General features: G+C 54.8%; 1 protein-coding gene across 7 annotated transcripts; it reads right to left on the bottom strand.

Moving 5' to 3' along the window:
• Positions 1-650: 650 nt before the first annotated feature.
• On the bottom strand, positions 651-19,901 carry GMEB2 (glucocorticoid modulatory element binding protein 2). 7 transcript variants are annotated; one of them, XM_074605198.1, is made up of 10 exons: positions 19,642-19,901; positions 15,548-15,739; positions 10,733-10,830; positions 9,807-9,934; positions 8,280-8,383; positions 5,907-6,064; positions 4,174-4,245; positions 3,463-3,600; positions 2,768-2,890; positions 651-2,561 (listed from the first exon to the last, which is right to left on the bottom strand). In XM_074605198.1, exons 2-10 carry the CDS (start codon positions 15,676-15,678, stop codon positions 1,924-1,926), a joined length of 1,590 nt encoding a protein of 529 aa, XP_074461299.1. In that variant the 5' UTR covers positions 15,679-15,739; positions 19,642-19,901; the 3' UTR covers positions 651-1,923. The 7 variants fall into 7 exon arrangements, with proteins under 7 accessions (XP_074461299.1, XP_074461297.1, XP_074461298.1 ...); XM_074605196.1 differs by having other exon boundaries at positions 9,807-9,937; positions 19,642-19,784; XM_074605197.1 differs by lacking the exon at positions 19,642-19,901 and adding an exon at positions 18,737-18,907.
• Positions 19,902-21,541: the final 1,640 nt, after the last annotated feature.

The raw sequence follows: 21,541 nt of genomic DNA, 5'->3' as shown, positions 1-21,541 counted from the left end.
ACTGCTGCTCTCTTCCAGCCTGGTCTTGCAGGGTGGCACCAACCTTTCCAGGTCCTGAAATTAAAAGCCTCATCTGCAAAGAAAAGAAAATAAATCCTTCTATAGCATGAACACGTTTGGGATAAAGCCGCTCCCGCTCACAGAGGTAGCACTGAAATTGCCCAAACTCACAGGTCTGGCAGGGTCCGCACCAGCGCCGAGAGGTTTCTTTTCCTCCTTCCAACAGGACAATCGCCCTCTCCTAATGCAAAACTTGCTTCTTGTCTGCCTTTAACAAATCTAAAGGGTTTTTCCCCTCAACTTTCACTTCTCCCAGTGTTTTACCAGACCAGCATCCCCAGAGACAGCAGATTCAGACAAACAAAGCACCCCCTTGTCTTCCCTGTGGTTAATAAACCCCCCAAATGCAGGGGCGCATCCCAACCCAGCCACTCCTGAAACACCCAGGACACAGCCAGAGCATCACAACGTGCCCACCACCCTCAAGGGTTCGGAACATCTTTACACATGTGCAGACAACATGTATAGAGTACACAGATGTGTGCATTTATGTTTAAATAAAAGTGAAAAAGTTTTCCTGCACCAACCTCACCCCGCTTTGCAACCCCGGCTGTCGCAACCAGACGCAGAAATACAATAAACCAGCAGCGCTCTTTCAAAAAAAAAAAAATATTTATTAGCTCATTAAAGTGACCTGTCGTCGCTGCTGCTGCCAGATCAAGTTTGTAGAAACCCCAACACTTCAAGCACCCGCCTCCTTCCAGCCAGAGACAGTGTGAAATCGCTGCAGCCGCACGGCGCGTGTCCGGCCTACAACGGGACCAGAGGAGACTCGCAGCGAGTCCAACGGTGGAAGGAGAACGTGGGGGGGGTCACCACCTCGTTAGAGAACAGCTGCTCGAACCCGGCGGGGAGGGAACGGCAGCGCCCGGCTCCCGTGGGATGAGGCGCCCGGCGAGATGCTGCACCAGGGTCACACCTCGTTAATGAAGCGCAAGCTCCTCGGAGCGCTGCCATTCAGCTCATCTCTCTGCACGTTCAACAGCACGTCTCTGCCTTACAGCACAATCTTCACAACAAAAGGGCTTTGCTTAAAGTTCCAAAGAATGGACTTTTTTTTTTTCTTTTTTTTTTTTTTTTTTTTTTTTTTTGGAGAAAACTATAAAGAGACCCTAAATCCTCAGAAGTTACAGCTCTTCTCGGCCCCTCTGGGGTTTCTCTCTCCCTGCTCCTTCCCCCAGCAGACCTGGGCAACCCACCATGACCACTGCCACGACAGCTCCCGCTTGTTTCCACCACCAAAAGCCAGCATCACACGCAGAAGGCAACCTCCCGGGGCTTGCACCCGCGCTGCCACGCAGACCCTCTCCCTGCTTTCAATGACCACACGCATTTCATGGACAACCCGCTCTCACCGTCCCCGCTCCCTCCCCGGAGCCCCCTGGGGACGGGGAGCAGCCTGACACCTCCCATCGGATCACACCAGACCCCTCGGCAGCCGGATCGGTGCCCACTCAGTGCTTCGCCCACTTTTCTTTTCGCTACCACCTTCTCCCTGCCCTGTGCCCTGCTCCTGCTCTAACTGATGCTCCTCCAGCTACGCCTGCAGACGAGGCAGGGCTGACGATCTAGAACGGAATAATTATTCCAAGAGAACGAGGGAGGAAAGCTTTATAAAAAAAGTAAGATTTTGGGTTTTTCTCCTCCAATCAGGGCAGAGCATTTTTGCCTTTCCCTTCTCCAGGTATCTTTCCTCCCCCACCTTCCCTCTGACCTGAACCTCCTCATTACCGACGTGAGCTGCTCTGAGTCTCGTTAACCCGTGCCCCTCATTACACCGCTCCTCGTCCCGCAGCGCAGCCAGAGAAAAGGCAGTTCCACCCAGAGCGGCACGGCCAGCGTCCCTCCAGGCAAGTCCCCCTTTCACTTCTGCTCTGCTTCGTCGGCCACTGCGGTCACCTCAATGGCGGCGGTGGCGTGCTCATCCCCGGTGGCACCAGAGGGGACAGTCACGACCGTACTCCCACCGGGAGCCATTTGTGTCACGTTCTGGATGGTCGTGCCAAGTCCCGGCAGCGTCAGCAGCTGGAAGGGGCTCACTACCTTCACGACCGTGCTGCCATCCTGGACCGCAGCCGTGCTCAGCACCGTCAGGTTGGAAGCGTCCGGGTGGATCTCCACCGTACCAGGGAAGGTGGAGCCGGCGGAGGCCAGTACCGTGTACCCTCCCAGCAGCGGGGAGGCCGGGGAGCTGGCGGCAGGAGGCTGGGACGGGCTTTTCCCCAGCACCGAGGGCGGGAGGGCTGAGACAACTTTGCCGAGAGGGAGGTTGGTAAGCTGGGAGACGGGCACGCCGGGGGTGACCGCGAGTTGCGCCGGCTGGGACAGGACTTGGGAGGTGATGGCAGCTGGTCCGGAGGTGGCCCTGGTCAGCCTGGGACGTTTTAAAGGCGCAGGGACGGAGACGGGCGTGAGGGTCATCAGGACGTTGTTGAGGTGCTGTGATTTGTGCTTCAGCTCCTTCGCTCGCTTGCGGTGCTCGTCACACTGCTGCTCCAGAGCTGGAGAGAGAAGAGGGTCAGCTCAGCCCAGACCTGGGATGAGCTTCCCAGGGAGCATGGCAATGCCTGGAGCAGCAGCAGCCAGTCCCACCGCGGCTGGTTTAACGGGTGCCAGCTTTAACCCAAATCCCACTTTCTTACACAGGAAGAAAACATGCTGGCAGCGATGAGAAGTGCCGGAACACCAGCACGTCCTGGGGGCATACCTGCCAAATCCCGCGTGTACTGCTCCCTCGAGCGATCCATCTGACACTTGTGGCTGGCCAGGACCTTCTTGACCAGATCCAGCATACCGAAGTTCTGGACTACGTTGTTGAGTAAAACAGCATCTTAAAAATAAAGACACAGATCTTTGAGGAAGCAAAAAAAAAAAAACCCTACGCGGAGTATTTATAGCTTGGTAAAAAGCATCACGACAGCAAACACACTCAGCTGAGACAGCCAAAATCTGCAGGAGGGTAACGCAAGAGGCTGGGGAAGAGGATAAGACAGAAGAAGCCATGAGAAAGTGCAAGAGGTCACTAGCGTACCAACAGTCCCCTCCTGCTTAGCAGGGGTGATAAGATATCTGCTGGCACAGTAGCTGCTTGCTAGATCATTACTTGATGGCTTAAATTCCACCTCACTTCCTGAGCCAAGTGTTTGTCTAGACTCAGAGCCAGCAAATAGGAAGCCCCAGGCAAACAGAATTAGAGAATTAAGGCCACCAGAAGCATCCCCAAGCACAGCTGAAAGCCTGCCCGGAGAGCAGCCAGAAACGAGATTTACTTAGGATGAACTATATCCCTATTGTGCCATCCAGATATCCCTAAGGAGAAAAAAAAAAAAAAAAAAAAAAAAAAAATCCACAAGCTCCTCTCAGTCCTGAGATGCCTCTGAGCGCCTGTGCCCAGGTCCTCACCACCGAGCTGCAGCGGGGGATCCTGCGCTCGCTGCTGCAAGCCCTTCATGGTCTCCACCAGCTCCTGGTGGAACTCGTGGATCACTTCTTCCAGGAGACCCGTGTCCTTCAGGCCTCGCCAGAAAGCAAAGGTGTCATCTGGAGAAAGAGAACACAAAGGAGAACCTCAAAATCCTTGGAGGGGGGTATTAGTAGTGATCTGCTCTGAGGTCCCCTTCTGGCCCCTACGAGGGTGAAGTCCTGCTGGGCTGCAGGCACAGGGTGCTGGGACAAGAGGGTGCACCCGAAGGAGGGGCAGCTGGAAAAGGACATGCTTTCCCCATCCTCTGTCACACACAAACAGGACACCAATGCTATAGAAAAGCCCATTGCTCAGAGCAACCACAGGAGCAAGAATGATTTTATGACCCCTCTGATTTATTTTATTTTCCTCCTAGAGCCTCACCAAGCATTTGGCCTACGCTTGTGGCATCTTAGTGCTTAGAACAGTTTCATCCCAAGACAACACTGTGGTCAGACCGCACACAGGCAGGACAGAACGCAGCGCATGCGCTGGTAAGCGGCAAACGAATAATCCCGGTGGAGGCTCAAGCAGGGCTGCTCCGGCAAGAAGGGAGCTCCTCATCCCTGCTGCTTCCCCCTTTCCCTACATCTCCATCCTCTGTCCTGGATGCGCTGAGCCCAGCGGGACCCCAGGATCCCAAGCCATACCTCCAATGCTGGTGCTCCAATCGCTGGCCTCCTCACATGTTTCTATGGTAATTGTAGCCGGAGATCCATTCACTGCAACCAATAGCAAAAATGAAAAGAAAAAAAAAAAAAGTCCTGATTTTTATCTGTATTTTTCACAGGCTGTTTCTGCGGGAAGCACTCCTTCACTGCATTTCTGCAACTTCTCCTTTTTATTGCATAGGACCCCTTTTATTGGAACGCAGCTCTCAAAGCTGAAGGGAGGGAGACACCCAAGCGGATGGTGAAGCCGCATGCGGTTGCTGTGCCAGCAGTACTTATTTTTCCACACTGGAGGGCAATACCCCAGGGATCGCTTCTGCAACCCTTGCACAAGAACACATGCCCAAGAGCAGCGTTTCCCTCCTGGCCCTCCCTGCACACACACTAGTACTGCTGAGGGCAAAAGTCAAACACATTTAGACTCTGATTTTTTTGGGCAGTCCTTTTTTGCCCAGCTTACACTTTGCAGGACTGGGATGCCTGGAGGGTTTCTAAAGCCTCGAAGGGGAGAGCATCCCCCCGCTGCGCAGGGATGAAGGGGGGCTCCCCTCCCTCCCTCCACCTCTGCCGAATCTCAGCGGTTTGTTACCATAGAGCCAGGGAACCGGCATCACTCTAGCCATGCGCAGGAGCGGGATGAATGGGAATCTGGCCAGAGACCCACGGTGCTGCACGGAGCGTTTGTAATGCTTAGCCGCTGCCATTAAATCCAATTACTCTGCAGCCTTCAGGGCGCTGGTTATTCCAGTGCAGCCCAGCAGCGTGGGAAGCGTCTCCCCGTTAGCGAGCTGATGTCCACGTCTAACGGGAGGGCTCAGGACAGGCTGCGTCGTGCATTGTCATCCCCACCGCAGCACTGGGATGTGGTGCCCGAGGCGCTCTGCGGAACCGGCCAAGGGCTCGCTCTGCCCTTGCTCTGCTCCCACAGACACCATCAGGAGCTCGGGACATGGGGCTCTTTGCGGGCTGTTCTTAACTCTCAGAAACAAAAGGAGTTAAAAAATATAGATGTACTTAGAAATTAGAAAGCTTTCCAATAAAATAGTTGCCAGTAATTATAGGTCAAATTAAGTGTAGGGCTACAGCTACGTAGCCACAACATCATTTAAATCCAGTTTTACAAACTACCTACACAAATGCAGATAAAAAAAAATAAATCCGTTGTATCCTCTAGTTCTCTTTAATCTTTCATCAGCAAACCCGATAATAATTCAGCCAGGGAGCCTTAAATGAAAACCCCTAAATTATTCTGGAAGCAGTCAGGTTAGAGCTGGGAGGAGGAGGGATTCCTACCCTGGCACCCTGCACAGCAGAAGCCGAGCTGATCCCTGCGGACACAGTGCCCGACCGGCAGCAAGTAGAGAGGACTTCATCGAGCAACGACTACAGTTCCCTTACAGATTAATTGCAGTCTTCTGCTTCAGCTACACAGTTTGGGCTAAGGCAGGAGGCCAGAAGGGCAGCTCTTGGGGTCACGCAGTCTTGCAGAGAACTAGGTGAGTTATTGCATCTCTGCCAAGATGCTCTAACAATGACCCTGCCTAGCTCTGCTACGGGGAATCCTGCAACAGAGCAGGGAGAGAAAGCAGAGGGTAAAACAACCCGCAAAGCCAAAAGGAGAGGCAATCACAAGGGACATTGGTTACACGGCGTTTGTTGTGCTTTAATGCTTCAAAGCCCCTGTTTAGGGTGCGAGGAATGGCTGGACGTACCATCTGCAGAAGCGGGAGTTAGAGGGATGTACTCCGTCGATGTCTGGCTCGTCAAGGACACCCTGGCTCCAGTCAGGTCGATTTTGGTGCTCCGGCAGGTGTTGGAACAGACCTTCGTGTGCTGGTAGAAATCCAGCTCTCCCGAGTCCATGATTTTCCTGCAAGTCAGGGAGCAAGCACAGGGACAGGCACGTCAGCAGGAGCAGAGAGCTCCGAGACGCGGCTCCTGGCAGCCTTCACCCTCAGACTTCTCAAAGTCCCAGATGAAAAGCAAAAGCCAGGAGAGCAGGCACAGGCCGCAGCCTGAGTTTCCCTTGACAAGTCCCCCCCGTGTCCTGACCTTAGAGGTAGCATTAACTAACAGTTAATTAAAACAGCATCCACAGCCTGCTCTGTACTGGCGACACGCACAAGTCCAACCACCACGCAACATTCCAGAGATGGTAAAGCCTTTCAGGAAGCTGGGATGGGAAGGAAAAGGCCCATCGTGCTGCAGCTGTGGCAAAGGACTGGCGCAGATCCAGTTTCTGACCACTTCCCTGCCACAACCTGCATCCTCCTGTGGGATGGAGAAGGGGAAACGGGACTTCAGCCCTCTGAAAAGGTTCCTCTTCAAGTCCAACCCAGAGAGTATGAATTTCCTTAGTCCAAGAAAAAGTCCTTTTCTTTGCCGCCGGAGCACTCAACTTGGGCTGAGAGGCTCAAGAGACACATGAGCTTTTCCTAAGGATATATCCCTGTAAAACTAAACACACTTTGAGAAGCTTCAGGACAAACCACACTGCTCTCAGCAGATCTTCTGCTGGCTAGAAGCCTTCAGGGAAAACGTACTGTTTAGAGCCCAACCACTGCCATTCCCATAACGGCAGTGAAGCGGGGAGAGCTTTTCCCTGTCACCCCAGGCTATGCTCCCATGCAGCGGTTTTATCCCTGCCCTGTGACACTGTACAGGGTCCTCCTCCCCGGGATCTCCTGATCTGCTCTGAGGACACCCCTCACCTTTGTACGAGCAACACACACCAACCCCCAGAGTGCCCATGTGTCCCTGGGGCTCCCCACAGCAATGGCAGAACCACCCTGTCCTTCTGCTCTCCCACCTCCTAACAGTAAGGCAACACTTGGCCTCCAGACAAGCTGATTTTGGAGATGGGCCCACCTCTCTGAGCAGGCTCTTCTGCATGGGGGTCTGTAATTTTAACTAGGAACCCGTGCTGGGACTGATGAACTCCTGGTTTGTTGAGGAATAAGGAGAAAAGAAGGTCCCAGTCTGGTCCCACCAGCACCTCTCCCCTGCAGCTTCCAGCAGAAGGGTCAGCTGAAGCCTCAGCCCAGGGTGAGACAGCAGTAAGTCTCTTCCTTCCCTTTTTGACTCTACACCTCAAAAAGAAATGTGGCATAACCCTATTTATAAACTAAAATAAGGCCTTTCAGCTTAAGCAAAGGGGGTTGCAACATTGGCATATGTGATCTTCCCAGTCTAAACACATTGGCTCCAAAGTGTCTCCAGGCTTTGCTGGCCAACAACAACCTGAGCTCCCATGGGCCACTGGGCTTGCCTTCACACATTCCTCATGAAGTTTTGTTTGGTTTTTTTTGTTTGTTTGTTTTGTTTTTGTTTTTTTTTCCTTGAAAGACCTGCCTTGCCAAAGCATAAGCCTATTATGCAAAATCTACAAGACCAAAAGCTGCTTAGAAGGAATATGGGAGACGCCTGCACTGAAGCAGAATAATACAGGCAAAGGCAATGTCACCCTGTGAAAAGAGCACAAAACCACTGACAGCTCCTGGGCAAAGAGGTGATGCTTTGTTATCCTGCCTACAGGCAGAGACAGATTTTAATTAAATCACAGTCTCGGGCTGGTGATAAAGAAGACCAGAGAAGAATTAAATTGTTGTAGTTAAGACTAGAGAAGAGAAATGCTTGCATAAATAAGCTTTAAGTAAGTCCTTGGGGAAAAAAAAAAAAAAAAAAAAAAAAGTGATGTAAAGCAGACGTGCTGCAATGGGAGCGTTAGTTGATGACCAGACTGACTTCCAGTTGGTAGGTCGCACTGAAAACCCATAGACAGCATGGCCCGACCACCAGCAGCCATTAAGATTTTCAATGACCTTATGCCAGCTGAGAACTCAGGGCAGTTCAAGTCCTAAAAAGACCAGGGAAACATTTCTTGCCCCGGATTATTCCCTAGGCACAAGGACAAAGCAAAGCTGCACAGAACAGATTTGGGGCCAGGCTGTTAAGACAAACGTCCAGCGGTGCATTCGCTCTCCCAGCGGAACAACTGTGCCAAAGGCTCTGTTCTACCCCACTGTTATCCCCCAGAAAGAAGAAGTCTCCATTGTTGTTCTGCAGATACAAACGAAGAGACTAACCGGAGCATGATCCCGTTCATCCGGATCGCCCGCTTCCAATCCTTCAGGGTCGACTTGCCTGCCAAGTGGACAAACTCCTTGGGACTAATTAGGTGATCGTCAAACTGCAAGAGGCAGAAGTGTGACATCAGCGTGACAAGCCATAAAACAACGCAAGCGTGTCCCGCGAGCATGATTCAGCAGCGGAGCCAGGCTGCCTGGATGGCATTTCCCAGTGCCCAGCAGTGGAGCTGCACCACAGCCTCAACGTGCTGTTTAAATAATAGCACCAAAACAGATGGCTGACACACACTTCACCTTAGAGAACATTGACCGGGTTAAGACAATTTAAAGCCAAATATTGCTTTCACGGTCGGTTAACAGCTGCTCAAAGCCAAGGGTGTGGGGTGTGTACAGCACAGAGGAGTTTGCTAAATGCCCAGCCCAGGCTGTGAAAAACACCCGTAGCTTGTTCAAAGTATCATTAACCGCAGTGAGCTGGTGACACTCCCACTAACAAGATCTGGGCTGCCCACGGTGACGTTTGGATCCAGGGGCACACTATGCCCTGCCCAACTGAGGGAAGGAGAAGCCCATTCAGTCTTTGACCTCCTGCTACCGAGACCAACCACTGATACCAGTGAAACCTCTGGCCTCTCTCATGGCACACACCCATTTCTACCGAAAACCAGCTTTAGGGAGTTGGCATACACTGTGTCAGCTGCCAGCTCTTCTCCCTTCTTTCATTGTCCTCCGTACCCAGCTGTGTCTGAACCCATGTGCTGAGCTAAAAGCAACCTGCAGAACAAGGCAGCCCTCTAAAAAGCTAGCGCTTTACAGCCCCCCTCAGAAAGGATTTCCCAAGACCAAGCCTCCTATGTTGACTAACACAGAGCTCACTCACCATTACTCATGAGAAACTGGTTCTTCTGTACAAGTACACGGGCTTTGGTGCAAAGAGAGGACTAATTTTAGGCAGCAGCAGCATTATCTGTGGCAGTACCTGTCCTCTGCCTCTGGGATGGAAAAGACCCTCTCTCCTACGAAGGGCAAGGACCATCCTTTAGAAATCCCTCTTGCAACAGAGCCCAGAGGCGGCACTCCCTCCGTGGGATATTGTTTAGTCTGTGTACAATGCCAGTGATGGCTTACGACAACATCACTCATCATATGTTCCTGAATTCATGCAAATTTTAAGCATGAGTTATCCAGGACACAGCAGAAGCTCTTCAGTAGGTCCCCTACCAATAAGCTTCTCAACAAATTCTCAACTTCCCAACTGAGCAGACACTGGAAGTGCCCAGATTTCTCCAACTCTCCAATAAAGCAGCTAAATTGAGGCAGCATCTCTCCAGCCAGGACTGCTCAACTTGGCAGAGAAGACCAGTATCGGGTACCACGGTACCAAGAAATTTCCTCCTCTCCCACCACAATGTGGTTTTGATGCAAAGCAGCTTATCAAAGTCCATCAAAACCAGGATAAGTCAGGTGTGCCTGCATGTGGGCATGGGAAGGCACAAATCCAGCGTCGCAGCCCTTTATTCTCACCTGCACACACTTCACGTTGATCCCGGGGCACACAAACTTTCTCCAGATGAGATTGGCTTTGCTGTCCCCACAGGTGATGGGGTAGACAATCTCTGCCTCCAAACTGTCCTCATCTTCAGCCATCTTCACTTCTCACAAGGAACAGAGGAAGGGAAAGATCCAGAAGAAACGTGAGTTGCGGCCCCCAGTTCACCACCCCAAGTCACACATCCAGTGATAAAGCACTTTTGAAGCTCAGGATTAAAAACATAAATGTATACAACGCACAGTGTGGTGCGTTGAGGTTTCTGGCTACCACTCAGTTGCACTTCGCTACTAAAGCGTCCAACCACCCAAATTTCTCAGGCAAAACAGCACAGGCAGATTTATACTGATCTGGCTGCAGCTGAGTGCACGAAATCTGAGAAGTCAATGGCCAGGGCTGAAAAAATTCCATTCATGATAAAAATTAAAGGAATGATGTTGTTCAGGTAATTACACATTCACCTTTGGTTTTAGAGCACAAATGTTTTTAAGGCAACTCCAGCCCAGCTGGTTACAGTCTTTGCTTGCAAAATTCACTTTTACTTGTAACCAAAGCTGGTGAATTTGCTGCAAAACTGACGTCCCCCATTGCAAGCTGGAAGGGCAGGAGCTGGCGACGGCCAGACACAGGGTCTCATCCTGCACCAGGAGAGGGCAGCAGCAGCCCAGCCAGCAGCCAAGAGCTCCCTTCCAGTCACCCCGCAGCTGCTGGGCTCCCCTGGATGCTGAGGAGAGCATCCCTGGGGCCCCCAGGAGAGCATCCCCGGATGTTGGGGACAGTCAGCAGCTCTGCACAGCAATGGCTGGACCTTCTCGGCCAGCACCAGTGCAGGGTTGTGCCACATTGGGGTGGTGGAGCTGGCGCAGCTCAACTGAGGGGCTACTGCACGGGCTGAACCTACCTAGGACCGCTTCCTTCAGATGCGTGGAGGCTGTAAAGGCAGCAGCAGCTGCAGCAGCTGCATTTTCGGTCTCCAGCGTATCTTCGTTTATGTCACCACTGGTAAGAGAGTCAGAGAGGCAGAGTTAAGCCACGTGGATGTGCCACCCCCACACCCAATGCCCCACGGAGATATTGCTTCCAAAGTCACTCGGACTACATTTTCCCACAAGAGCAAAAAGTCAGCTCTGTTTTTGAGAGGCTCAGCTCTGTTTTTCCGTATGGAGATGAAGAGCCCCCTCCAGCAGGCAGGCATGCCAGCCCGCTGCCAGCAGCCCAGCCAGCTCTGCCTCGCCTCCCTTTTAATCCCATCCCCATGGAGCTGCCTCCGGCACAGCCCATGCTGGGGAGCTGGCGAGGAGGGATGCTGTCAGCACAGCCCCTCGCTCAGAAGTCACTGCCAGCTTCTGGCAGCTTTGCCTGAGAAGATTTCCCCAGGAAAAACATGTGTGAAACATGCTGCTGCTGTCTGGGCAATGGACTAGCTGAATCCCCCGGTACGCGGGATGCTCCCAGGAACAGGACCTCAAAGAGCCACAAACATGCTATAAAGGAGTTTGACAAACCCTAACAGCAGATCCATCACCAGAGATAATGTAACGTGAGCTATAGACTCTCACAATGAAATCTCTAAGCCTTTTACAACTCAATATACCCATAATATTAACTAATAGCTGGATATCCGACTGCTTTCATCCTCCAAACCCAGAGATTTCGGGCTTCTCTTGGTGCTTTGCCGATGGAGACACACAACTGGTCCTGCACAGCATCCGCACCCCCACTGTTCACCCACTCCAGCTCTCACTGCAGCGTACAGAGCCCCAGGCCCCTCTAACGAGCTTCAGTGCACACTCAGATGGGAAAGGCATTTAGGGGACACACTCCTCGCCGCCTCGGCTCCCAGCAAGGGAGGAAGCCCGTGCTGGTACCCTTATGGATCCAGCCTGTGCATCCCAGCCAGGTCTCAGCACGGACCATTCCTAATGGGCTTTAAGATGTGCATTTGGTTTTGATATTGAAGATGTCAAATTACAAGCAAGCGTGTCCAGCGGGGGGGAAAACCAGTTGACTTTTCACATACTTCAACATATAAATTTCCTAAGGAAGACTGCAAGGAGAAAATAAACTTGAAATCTACCCCAGTTTGGTACCACGGGTGAATTATAAGAATGGTCCTAGTGACTCACTGGCAACCGCATTTCCCACCCGCAGTGCCACAAGGACAAGCAAATTCAAGAGCAACTGGTTTTTCCATGCTGGCCTCTTAACAGATTGCTCCAGGGTGGAACTGCAGCTTCAAAGCATCCCTCCCCTTGCCAGCCGCAGGGCAGGTACCTGGTGGGGAGCAACCCCGAGATAAGGGAACCTGCGTGGGCGGCATCTCAGCCTCACCGGGTGAGTAACTCGGGAGATGCGGCTTCCGAGAAGCGAGAGCTGAAGGCAGCCCCAGTTGTGGAAGAAAGGCACCACAGGATGCCACACTGCCGCTGCAGCTCACAGCGACCAACAGCCCAGACCCCTGGGAGGGAAAGGTGATGGACAACGCAAAAGGACTCGAAAAGGTAAACTCGGAGCTAACGCATTTGCATACAGGTAACTATTACAGAAATGGCAGTTCAACATGAGAAAAATGGAAGAATTGTAACCTGTTTTTTCTTCATCAGCGTGCTCCTTGGTTCCTGCATTTCTCCAGATGCATTTGGAGAAAAGCCAGCAATACTACTTCAGCAGGACAACAGGGATGCAAGACAGCAGCCACGTCCCGACGTGCAAAGCCCAGCACTCCACAGCCCTGACTCTGATCTGCCTCCGCCCGCCACCAGCCCAAAACTCTCCACTGACTTGTCAAAAAGAAACACCCCAGCAGAAAGTGAGCACCTGAAACAGAGCTTCCCCCAGGACTCCATCACATTCGCACTGCTCCAAAAAATGACTGAAAGGCACTACTGGATTGGGAGAAATAAGCCAGCCCACACCTTAAACTCCATCCTCCAGAGAAAAACAAACAAACCAACTTGAACAGCTTGTATGAAAAACTCAAGCAACAAGTCTGTGTCTGCCATGGACATGTAACTGGGAGTGGGGGGAAGAAAACCACAAGAAAAGGTGAGTTTCTCCACGCTGCTTCCCCCATCCCATTCCAGAGGAACAGACTGAGGCAGATGCAGGAGAAAACTCAAACACCTTCCAAGCCCCAGCGGTGCATCCCACCAAGCCGGTCCTGCCTTCGCCGGTTGCCATGACGAAGCCAGGGGAAGGATGACTCTCATCTTCTCCCTGGGAGGATCCATAAACCATACGGGAGGGAGAGAAGAAAGTGCCTGCTGATAAAGCAGCGGGCTTGCGGCTCCTTACTCCTCCGCTCCTGCCTTGCCTGGAAACTTCAGAGAGAAAAAAAGTCTTCACCAGAAACCTGCGGTGGGGATGCTGATCAGAAATACAAGCACCTCAGAGCATCAAGTACAGATCCCTTCCAAATGCAGAAGAAAAAGGAAAGTTTCTTGCTGGTTATTACTATTTTCGCATTGCCCTCTGCCTTTTCCAGTCAATCTTAAAAACACGGGAACTAATGAACTCTTAACCACTGGTCATTTTTTTTTTTTTTTTTTTGAAATAGCAAAACCATAACCAAAGGAGCACTAGAAAAAGGCGCCAACCCCCAAGCCGAGTCTGGCCGTGACCCCAGCCTCACGATTTTTAAGTGTCACATAAGACAAGTTCAAAGCCGGCTTCCTGCGCAGCAGTGACTGAGCCAAAGCCGAGGAATCCCAGCCCGTGCTTGCAGCCGCTTTCCTTACGCCAGCTGGGGCTGCAAAGGGAAAACAGAGGGAGAGGGAGCCAGCACCGCTCCGGCGTCTCCCCGGGAGGAGCGGAGCCCAGCAGAGGCAACCATCCAAGGCGACGGAGAGACCGTGGGTGGCTCGTGCTGCCACCCACCACCAGCCCCACTGCCCTGCTTGGCAAGGGGAGTCCCAGTCCACAAGCCCAAGATTCACGTCCTTCCCATTGACCCACTGCTGTCCCTGAGCACGTGGGAGCGAGGAGCTTGCATGGAAAACCCTCAGGGAATCTCTTAATGCCTGCTAAGATATGCTCTGCTCATAGCTGCGACTAAATAAAAATCATCCTCTTTCTGCTGGGCAGAGCTGCCCTCCTCCTGACCATCCAGGGGACACCGGGAGGATGAGAAAAGGTTTCCAAAGAAAAATAGGAGGGGAAAATAAGAACGAAAGAAGACCAAACCGATTGAGCCAGCCTCTGCCACGATCCGTGTTCCTGCATGGCGCTGCGTTGCTGCACGTGGGTCTACAAATGCTCAGAGCCACATTAAAACCAGAAACTGTTCTGCATCCAAGAGAAGCCACATCCCAAGTTTCACATCTGGCTGCTTCCCTACCAAGGGATCTAAGGAAGTCAGTGCGGGCCAGAAGGCAAGAATTAAGAGGAGCGGAGCCTTTCGTCCCCACCATCACCCTCTCTTTTGGGAATGGAAAAGGCTCTCGGGAGCACTTGCAGACCCGGGGTGCAGAGGAGGAGTGGGGCAGCTCCTGCCCGTGGTGTCTCCACTGCCTGCCCCAGCGCTGACAGCTCTCGCCCCTGCCTGCCCCTGCCTGCTCCCTACCGGAATTTCATCTGTTAATGAGCTTTATACGAGTTACAGCACAACAGGGGGAATGGTGCCCACGCTGTGCCCTGCTGCCCTGCCCCGAGCCAAAGGGAACCGACATAGGAACAGCAGGGAATATTGAGAAAAGGAGACGAATGTCTCTTTTTTGTGGACAGCAATAAACAGCCGCTCGCTTTTCAAGTGCAGGGACTTCTGGATCAGACAAACCTGCCTGGATCCAGCTTCAGGCGTAAACTTGGATTTTCTGTCCACCGAAAGAGCAAAGCACTAGAGTGTCTCTGGGCACCATCCCAGGAAAGACTGTAGAGAAATAAAGCAGAGAGTCCATCGCCACATGGGCCTCCAAGGTACCAGCCAAGCCCCTTGGCCATGGAAACAAAGACTTGACCAACGTGCACCTGAACAGGCCAGACCTGAACGAGCAACAGCCCCGAATCTGAAATGCCAACAAGAAAGGCAGAAATTGGGCAAAGCAGCAGGACTTTAAAAAAATCAGACGCATTCACTCTGTTTTTTTGCCTCTCCATCCAAGGCCACCTCTCTCACCGCTATTGCTGGCAGCGGAGGTTCCTGAAAAGAAACATGGCCCCAAACCCGCCTTGAGAAGGGGAGCCCTGCCCCTCATCTCAGGCAGGCCCGCAGCTTAGCAAAGCCATCATTAAATAAATAGCAGAAAAACATTGATTTAGCTACTGGTGTCCTGTTCCAACCGGATTTGCGTCCACTCCAACATCCACATCCACTCAGAAAAGATGTTTTGGTTTGGTTTTAGGGTTTTTGTTGGTTTTGGTTTTTTTAAAAGACACTTCCCCCCATCCATCCAAAACAAACTGTTGCATTGCTTTTTATTCTGGGTAACACCAGCTTAAAACCACCAGCGGTAACTCAGCTTCAACAGGAAAAGTGGAGCCTGCTCTGCCCTGTAAGCTCGGAGCTGCCGAGCCCACGGCCCTGGGTATGGTCCCAGGGGTGTCAGCGAGGACCTAACGAGGAACTGGAGACTGCCCGGGCATCGCTGAGGTCCCCACTGTGAGAAGTGGTGCAGAAGTAAGTAGTAGGTGACAAAATAATGCCCATCCCAGATGACTATGACCATGAGTGGGAGGTTTCCAGCACGTCACCTCGGTGTGCATCAACTCCATCTCTTACCCGTGCTGGGACAGGTTGGTGGTGACCAGCACCGTTTTCACCTCCTCCACGCCGCCTCCATCCACCGTGCCGTCGGGCGTCGTCACCACCACCACCTCCTCCATGTGCACGCTGACGTCCGGAGTGGCCATCACCAGGCGGGGGCGGGCAACGATGGGCAGCCAGGCAGGAGGGCCCTCGGTCACCGGCTGCCTGCGGAGAAACGAGGGGAAGCCCCATGTCAAAAGGTCTCCTTGCTAAAATTGGTCACGGAAAGACCATCGGTGCGGTGGGAACAAGGGGAGAGGGGACTGCAGGGAACCTGCGCTCCTAAGAAGGGGATTAGCAAATCCCCAATGGCTCCATCCCAGGAGGAGGGATGAGGGGAGGCTGGTAACGCAACACACACACTCCACAGGCTGGGTGAGGATGATGGGCACGGAGAGAGGCAAGAGGTGAGGAGGGACTGGGGCACGGGCGGCGAGGGGCAGAGTGGAATGGTCCTAGGGGATGGGAAGCAAAAAAACGGCCCTGGCATTCATCCAAACCTCTAGGAAGATATTTAGTTTGAAGGTGCGTTTCCAAATGTGTTTCAAACTACCTCGGAAGAATTTCACACTGCTGGAGGAGGTCGTCACCGTCTCCTCCACAGCAGAAACGGGGACTCTCCCCGTTCCTCCAAAGTCACACGCAAAAAAATCAAATTAAAAAAGCACTTCAAGCCTGCAGAAACAAAGTGATATCTGAAAACTGTTTCAAAGCGTGCATTTCTAATAAATCAGCAATAGTTTTAAGACAGCACTTAAAACCGACTTCAGCACCCACCCCTGCAAAGCCAGTATTTCACAGGCAAGAAGAAACCTGGAAGAAAAAAAACCCGCAACCCCAGTTCACGGAAGGCACAAGGAGTCTGGCATCTTTACACGCTGCCGGTTGCGCCACATCCGCGGCTGCTCCAGCCTCCGTGCTCAGAGCACAGCGTCACCCACGGGGAAAAGCCCCGGTCCCCCAGGGACACACCGCCCACCTCTCCCGCCAGCTTTCCCGGGGATTTTAGGTAACTGTAGAATTAAAAGTAGTTTTAAGCCATTCAAGCAATAGGAGAAGAGAGGTCAGAAAGGGAAATAAATATCCTTTACCAACCCATGCGTATACACACGTGGATAAACATCTTCCAAACACCCCTGTTATCATTAATGTTACAAGGACAGCGCGATAAAGCTAACATATACTATTTAGAGCCAAAAAGCTGTTTGCAAATCGGCTTCTGCTAAGATCTTCAGCCCTGTGCCACGAGGGAGCCAGGTCTGCGTTCCCCCCTAACGCCCGAGCGGCACTCGCCCGCACACGAACGCCCGGGAGTTGAGAAGCAGGTGACTACAAAGCATCTCCTACAGCACCTATAGCATGGTGCAGTCTGCACAGAGGCGCAAGGGTGTAGTTGTGCGAGCGCTGCCCTTGTCAACCTCCGGCTCCTCTGGAGTCCTCGGAGCACGGCGGAGGAGCCGCTCGGCCACCATTAGCCACCCCTGGAGCCGTGCACTGACCCGGTGTGTCTGACCTGGCTCTGCAACACCATTCACGCCCTGCAGAAACACCTGCCTGACCCATGCGAGACAATCCACGGGGTTCATCCGTGCCATGTGGCTGAAGGTGGCCGGGTCCCTCCGACACAGCCCAGCGTGAAGTCACCAACGCAACAGTTTTTGCAGCAGGACGGACCGAGGGCAAGGTGAGAATAACAGGAGGGTTTGCTAGAAACCAGCGTTTTAGCGCTTGCAGAACCAGGCAGGGCTGCAGCACACCAGCCACAGCCCCGTCCCCATCGCTCCTCCACCGGGACGGCAGCTCCCTGCGGCACCCGCTGCCTTTATCGAGATAAAAGCTGGGTGCCGCACGCTGGTGACCAAAGATGCAAAACACAGTGCAGATGCTTGGCTGCATTTTTTTTTTTTTTTTTTTTTGCTGCTCTATCCCTACTCCTGCCTGCCGTTTTGGGGTAAAACCCCTCTCGCAGCCTTAGCGTTGCCCATGACGGGCTCTGCCCTAGTGCCCGGTTTCGGGATGCTCCCGACATCCCGCCCAGCTTGGATGGAGGGGCAGCTGCAGGGGCAGCACGGGGAGGCTGGAGCTCCCCAGGCGCGTGTTGTTGGGCTTCCCGCGGGCAGGAACCAGCGTGGGACAGGGAAAAACTGGGCTGAAAACACAAGAAATCAGCAGCAGTGGGGTGCAGCTGGGGGGCCGGGGGCTGGCAGGGAGCTCCCCCGGCTCTACCCAGGGCCCAGTGCACCCCTGCAGGTCTCTTGGGTGGCACTGAGCAAACTTTGGCGGCTGCAGGAAAGATCTGGGGTGAGGAAGGGGAAAAAAAGGGAAAAAGAAAAAAAAAAAATAGCATTGCGCCACTGGGAGAGGAAGGAGGGATTTTTGGGGTGGAGGGCACAGAGCTGGGGTGCTGCAGCGTGGGGAGGGGGGGACGACAGGGCTGCTTGGGGGGGGTTGCACTGGGTGTGGGGGCGCACCGGGTTGCATGTGGGGGGTGCACTGGGTGCAGCGAGCGAGGGGGTTGCACACAGAGGGGTGCTGAGGGGGATGCATGCGGGGGGGGGGCTGCAGGAGAGTGTGCTCGTGGGGGTGGGGGGGGGCTTCATCAGGGGTGCGGGGGGGTGGGCAGAGCAGGGGGGCGTTGCACAGGGTGGGGGGGTACGGAAGGCGCAGGGGTGGGCGAGAGGGTGCACAGGGTGGAATGGGGGGCGAAACGGAGTGCAGCGGGGGGATGCGCGGGAGGAGGGTGGCACGGAGGGGGGTGCACGGGGCGGGGGGGGCGGGGGGGCAGCTCTCGGTGCTCCGCGTGGCGCCGCGCGGGGGGTTCCCTCCTCCTCCCTCTCCCCCCCCCCCCCCCCCCCGGCGGCGGCGCGCGCGCTCCCGCCGGCGGCGCCGGGCGCGAGGCCGGCGTGGGGGGGGAAGGGAAGGGGGGGGCGCGTGGGCGCGCTCACGCTGGCAGCGCGTGAGGGAGGGAGGGGGAGGAGGAGGAGGAGGAGGAGGAGGAGGAGGAGGAGGAGGCGGCGGGGGGGGGGGGGGCGGCCGGGCGCTGCCGCCGTCTCCTGCCGCTGCCGTAACGTCCTGACGCTCCGCAGGGACCCGCCGGCCGGACGGCGCGTGCGGAGGCCCCGCAGGCGGGCTAGGCCGGGGCGGGCCAGGCCCAGCTCTTACCTCAGGGCCGGGGGTCCCGCGGCCCCGCTCCGGCTCCGGCGGCGGGCGCTGCGGCTGGGCGGGCGGTGGGTGCGGGGAGGGAAGGGAAGGGAGACCGGGGTTGGGGGGGGGGGGGGGGAAGGGGGGGGGGGGGTAGCGGGGCTCCGCCGCGCGCGGCTCTCGGCCCCCCGCGCAGGCGCAGGGCCGGGCCCGGCTCCCGGGACTTATTTGGCGGCGGCGCCGCGGCCCGAGCCGCCTGTGAAATAGGTGCCGGGGAGCGCGCGCTGCGCCTGCGCGCGGGCGGGGGCGCGGCGCGCTCTGGACGCGGGGGGACCGCGGCTGGGGTCCCGGGTGTGTGACCTCCCCCCGGGTCCTGTGTGACACCCCCCCCCCCCCCCCCCCAGTTCTGCGTGTGTCACCCCCCGCGCCCTACAGGCCCCGCATGTCTCCTGCGTGTGTGTCCTCCCCGGGGTCCGGCATCCCCCCGTTGTCTGGGGTCCTGGATGACCCCTATGTCCCCCCCTCCCCGGGGTCCTGCATGTCCACCCCCAGATCGCTGGATGCCCCTCGTGTTTCCCCTGTGTGTCCCCCTCCCCGGCTCCTGCATGCCCCCCTTGTCCACCCTACGGGCCTCTGTATGCCCCCCGTGTCTCCTGCGTGTGTTTCCCCACCCCGGGCCCTGCATGCCTCCTTTGTATTCTGTGTGTCCATCCCCGTCCCTCCCCGGGGCCTGCATGCCCCCCAGGTCTCCTGCGTGTCCCCCCCAGGTGTCCTGCATACCCACCCTGTCACCTGCATGTGTGTTCCCCCACCCGGCGTCCTGCATGTCCCCTTTGTCCCCCCTCTGGGGTGCTGGATGCCCGCCATGTCTCCTGTGTGCCCCCCCGACACCCCCCGTGGCCTGCGTGCCTCCCCCAGCTCCCTACCTGCGTTCCAGGGTTCGTGCATGCCCTCAGTGGTGCGTGCCCCCCCTGGGGCTGTGCGTGCTGCCCTCCCCTCGCATGCACCCGGCGTGTGCCTGCTCCTCCAAACGTGCCCAGCGCTCCCGTGTGCCCCCCCACGTCCCCCAAGGCCGAGTGCCGTGGGGGTGCTGGGTGTGCGTGTCTTCCCCCCCCTCCCTGTGGGTGCATGTGCATGGGCCAGAGGGTGTGCGTGCTGTTTGGGGGCGCAGAGCCATGCTTGTGCTGCTGGGCAGGGCTGGAGGCTGCCAGGTTTCAGAGGAGGCGTCAAGGTGCCATCGGTGACCTTCCAGCCTCTCCCTCCCCCGCGCCAGGCTGGCCCCGGGGGAGAGCTTCACATGTCTCCTTTCCAAGACGTGTTTCCCTGTTACGGTTTTAAGAACCCAGGACAATTTATTGTCATTTAGACAGTGATTTTATCACCCAATGACCCCTCCCCACCCGAGAAGGGGGATCAGGAGAAAAACAAGGAAACACAGGGACTGCAATATAAACAGACTTAATAAGACTGAATAATTAACATTAATAATACTAAAGACCAATATTGATCCCAATACCAATATAAAACACGGTGTATTATCCTCAGCCCATTCCATCGGCAGGAAGCTGTGCACTCCCAGCAGGGGACAGCAAATGTCGGACACCGCGAGCCCTGTGGCTTCGTGCCTAGGGGTCTGGCACTGGGGCAAGGAGTTCTCAGGTCCGCCGCCATCAAGGGAGAGGAGAGCGCTACGCAGCAAACTTTCTAATTTATGTTGGGTGTGACCTTCATGGTATGAAATAATCCTGTTGGCAGCTTGGGTCAAGTGCCCGCGTTTCGCTCCTCCTTGTCCCTGCACCTGGTGAGCTCGAAAACACTGAGACTTGAAACCCACATAGCATAGCTGGCTGTAGAGTAAATATTTTCACAAATTCAGACACTAGAGTCTTCTAAAAATGCCATTTTCCCTAGCAGTAGAGGAGACCTTAACCGAAAAGTAAAATTACTGCCGGAGAAATTAATCCTGTGTTGCTCAGGTGAGGACATTCACTGGTGCCCACAGCACGCTGCGCGGCGCTGCTTCGCCTCCCATTCAAAAGGCCTAATAAAAACTAAAGAGATAAAGAAGTCCTGCGGCGACTCTTTTACTGTCCTTATCAGCAATGAATTATAAAAGGGGAGATAGAAAAGTGTGTTTTGCACCTGGAGGAGAAAGTAGCCATGTCCGTGTTTCGATGGAGTGGCAGTTTTTGACGCAGCCCAGGGACATGGTGCAGGTTTGCTCCGTCACCTCCTTCCTACCCCAGGTGTCTGCGAGCTGTCCCTGAGCTTTGCAGACTCTTCTGTGGGTGTCCTGTGCAAGTTGTCCCTGGAAGGTGGGGGGACACCACGTGGTGCCGGGGGGTGCGATGTGCTCAGGCACCACAGACTCGGGGGTTTTCTGCCCAGAAGCCGACCTCGAGCTGCTGCGCCCGAGACACGCGGCTGCGTATCAGCGCTAAACATCGTGCTGCGATTCCCCTCTGCAGGGTTTTCCCCCGGCCACCTCGAGCTCTCACAGGTTTTGGTGTCATTTCTGCCGTTTCTGGGATTGCCCTGCCGGCTGTGCCTATAAGATCTGGGGTTTGACTGACGTGCAGTGATTTTGCAGGGAGGCCTTTTCGCGCGATCTTACCACGTGGTGCTTTTTCTGCAAGCGGGTGGTTAACACGTTCTGAAAAAGGAAGAGCCAGACCAGAGGCCCGAAAAGTCGTGAGTCCCTTTTTGGAAACACTCTCGATGTGTTTTAGTTCTGTCGGCTTTTCACACCTGCTTGGCCAGTGGCTTTTTCTGCCTCGCGTTCAGCTGGTGTGGCTGGCCCCTCGCACGCGCGTTTGGTCTGGTTAG

This window comes from Larus michahellis, chromosome 12 (genome assembly GCF_964199755.1).
Source record: "Larus michahellis chromosome 12, bLarMic1.1, whole genome shotgun sequence".
Classification (NCBI taxonomy): domain Eukaryota; kingdom Metazoa; phylum Chordata; class Aves; order Charadriiformes; family Laridae; genus Larus; species Larus michahellis.
The sequence above is the reverse complement of the archived record's forward strand: the minus strand, read 5'-3'. Positions and strand labels throughout refer to the sequence as shown.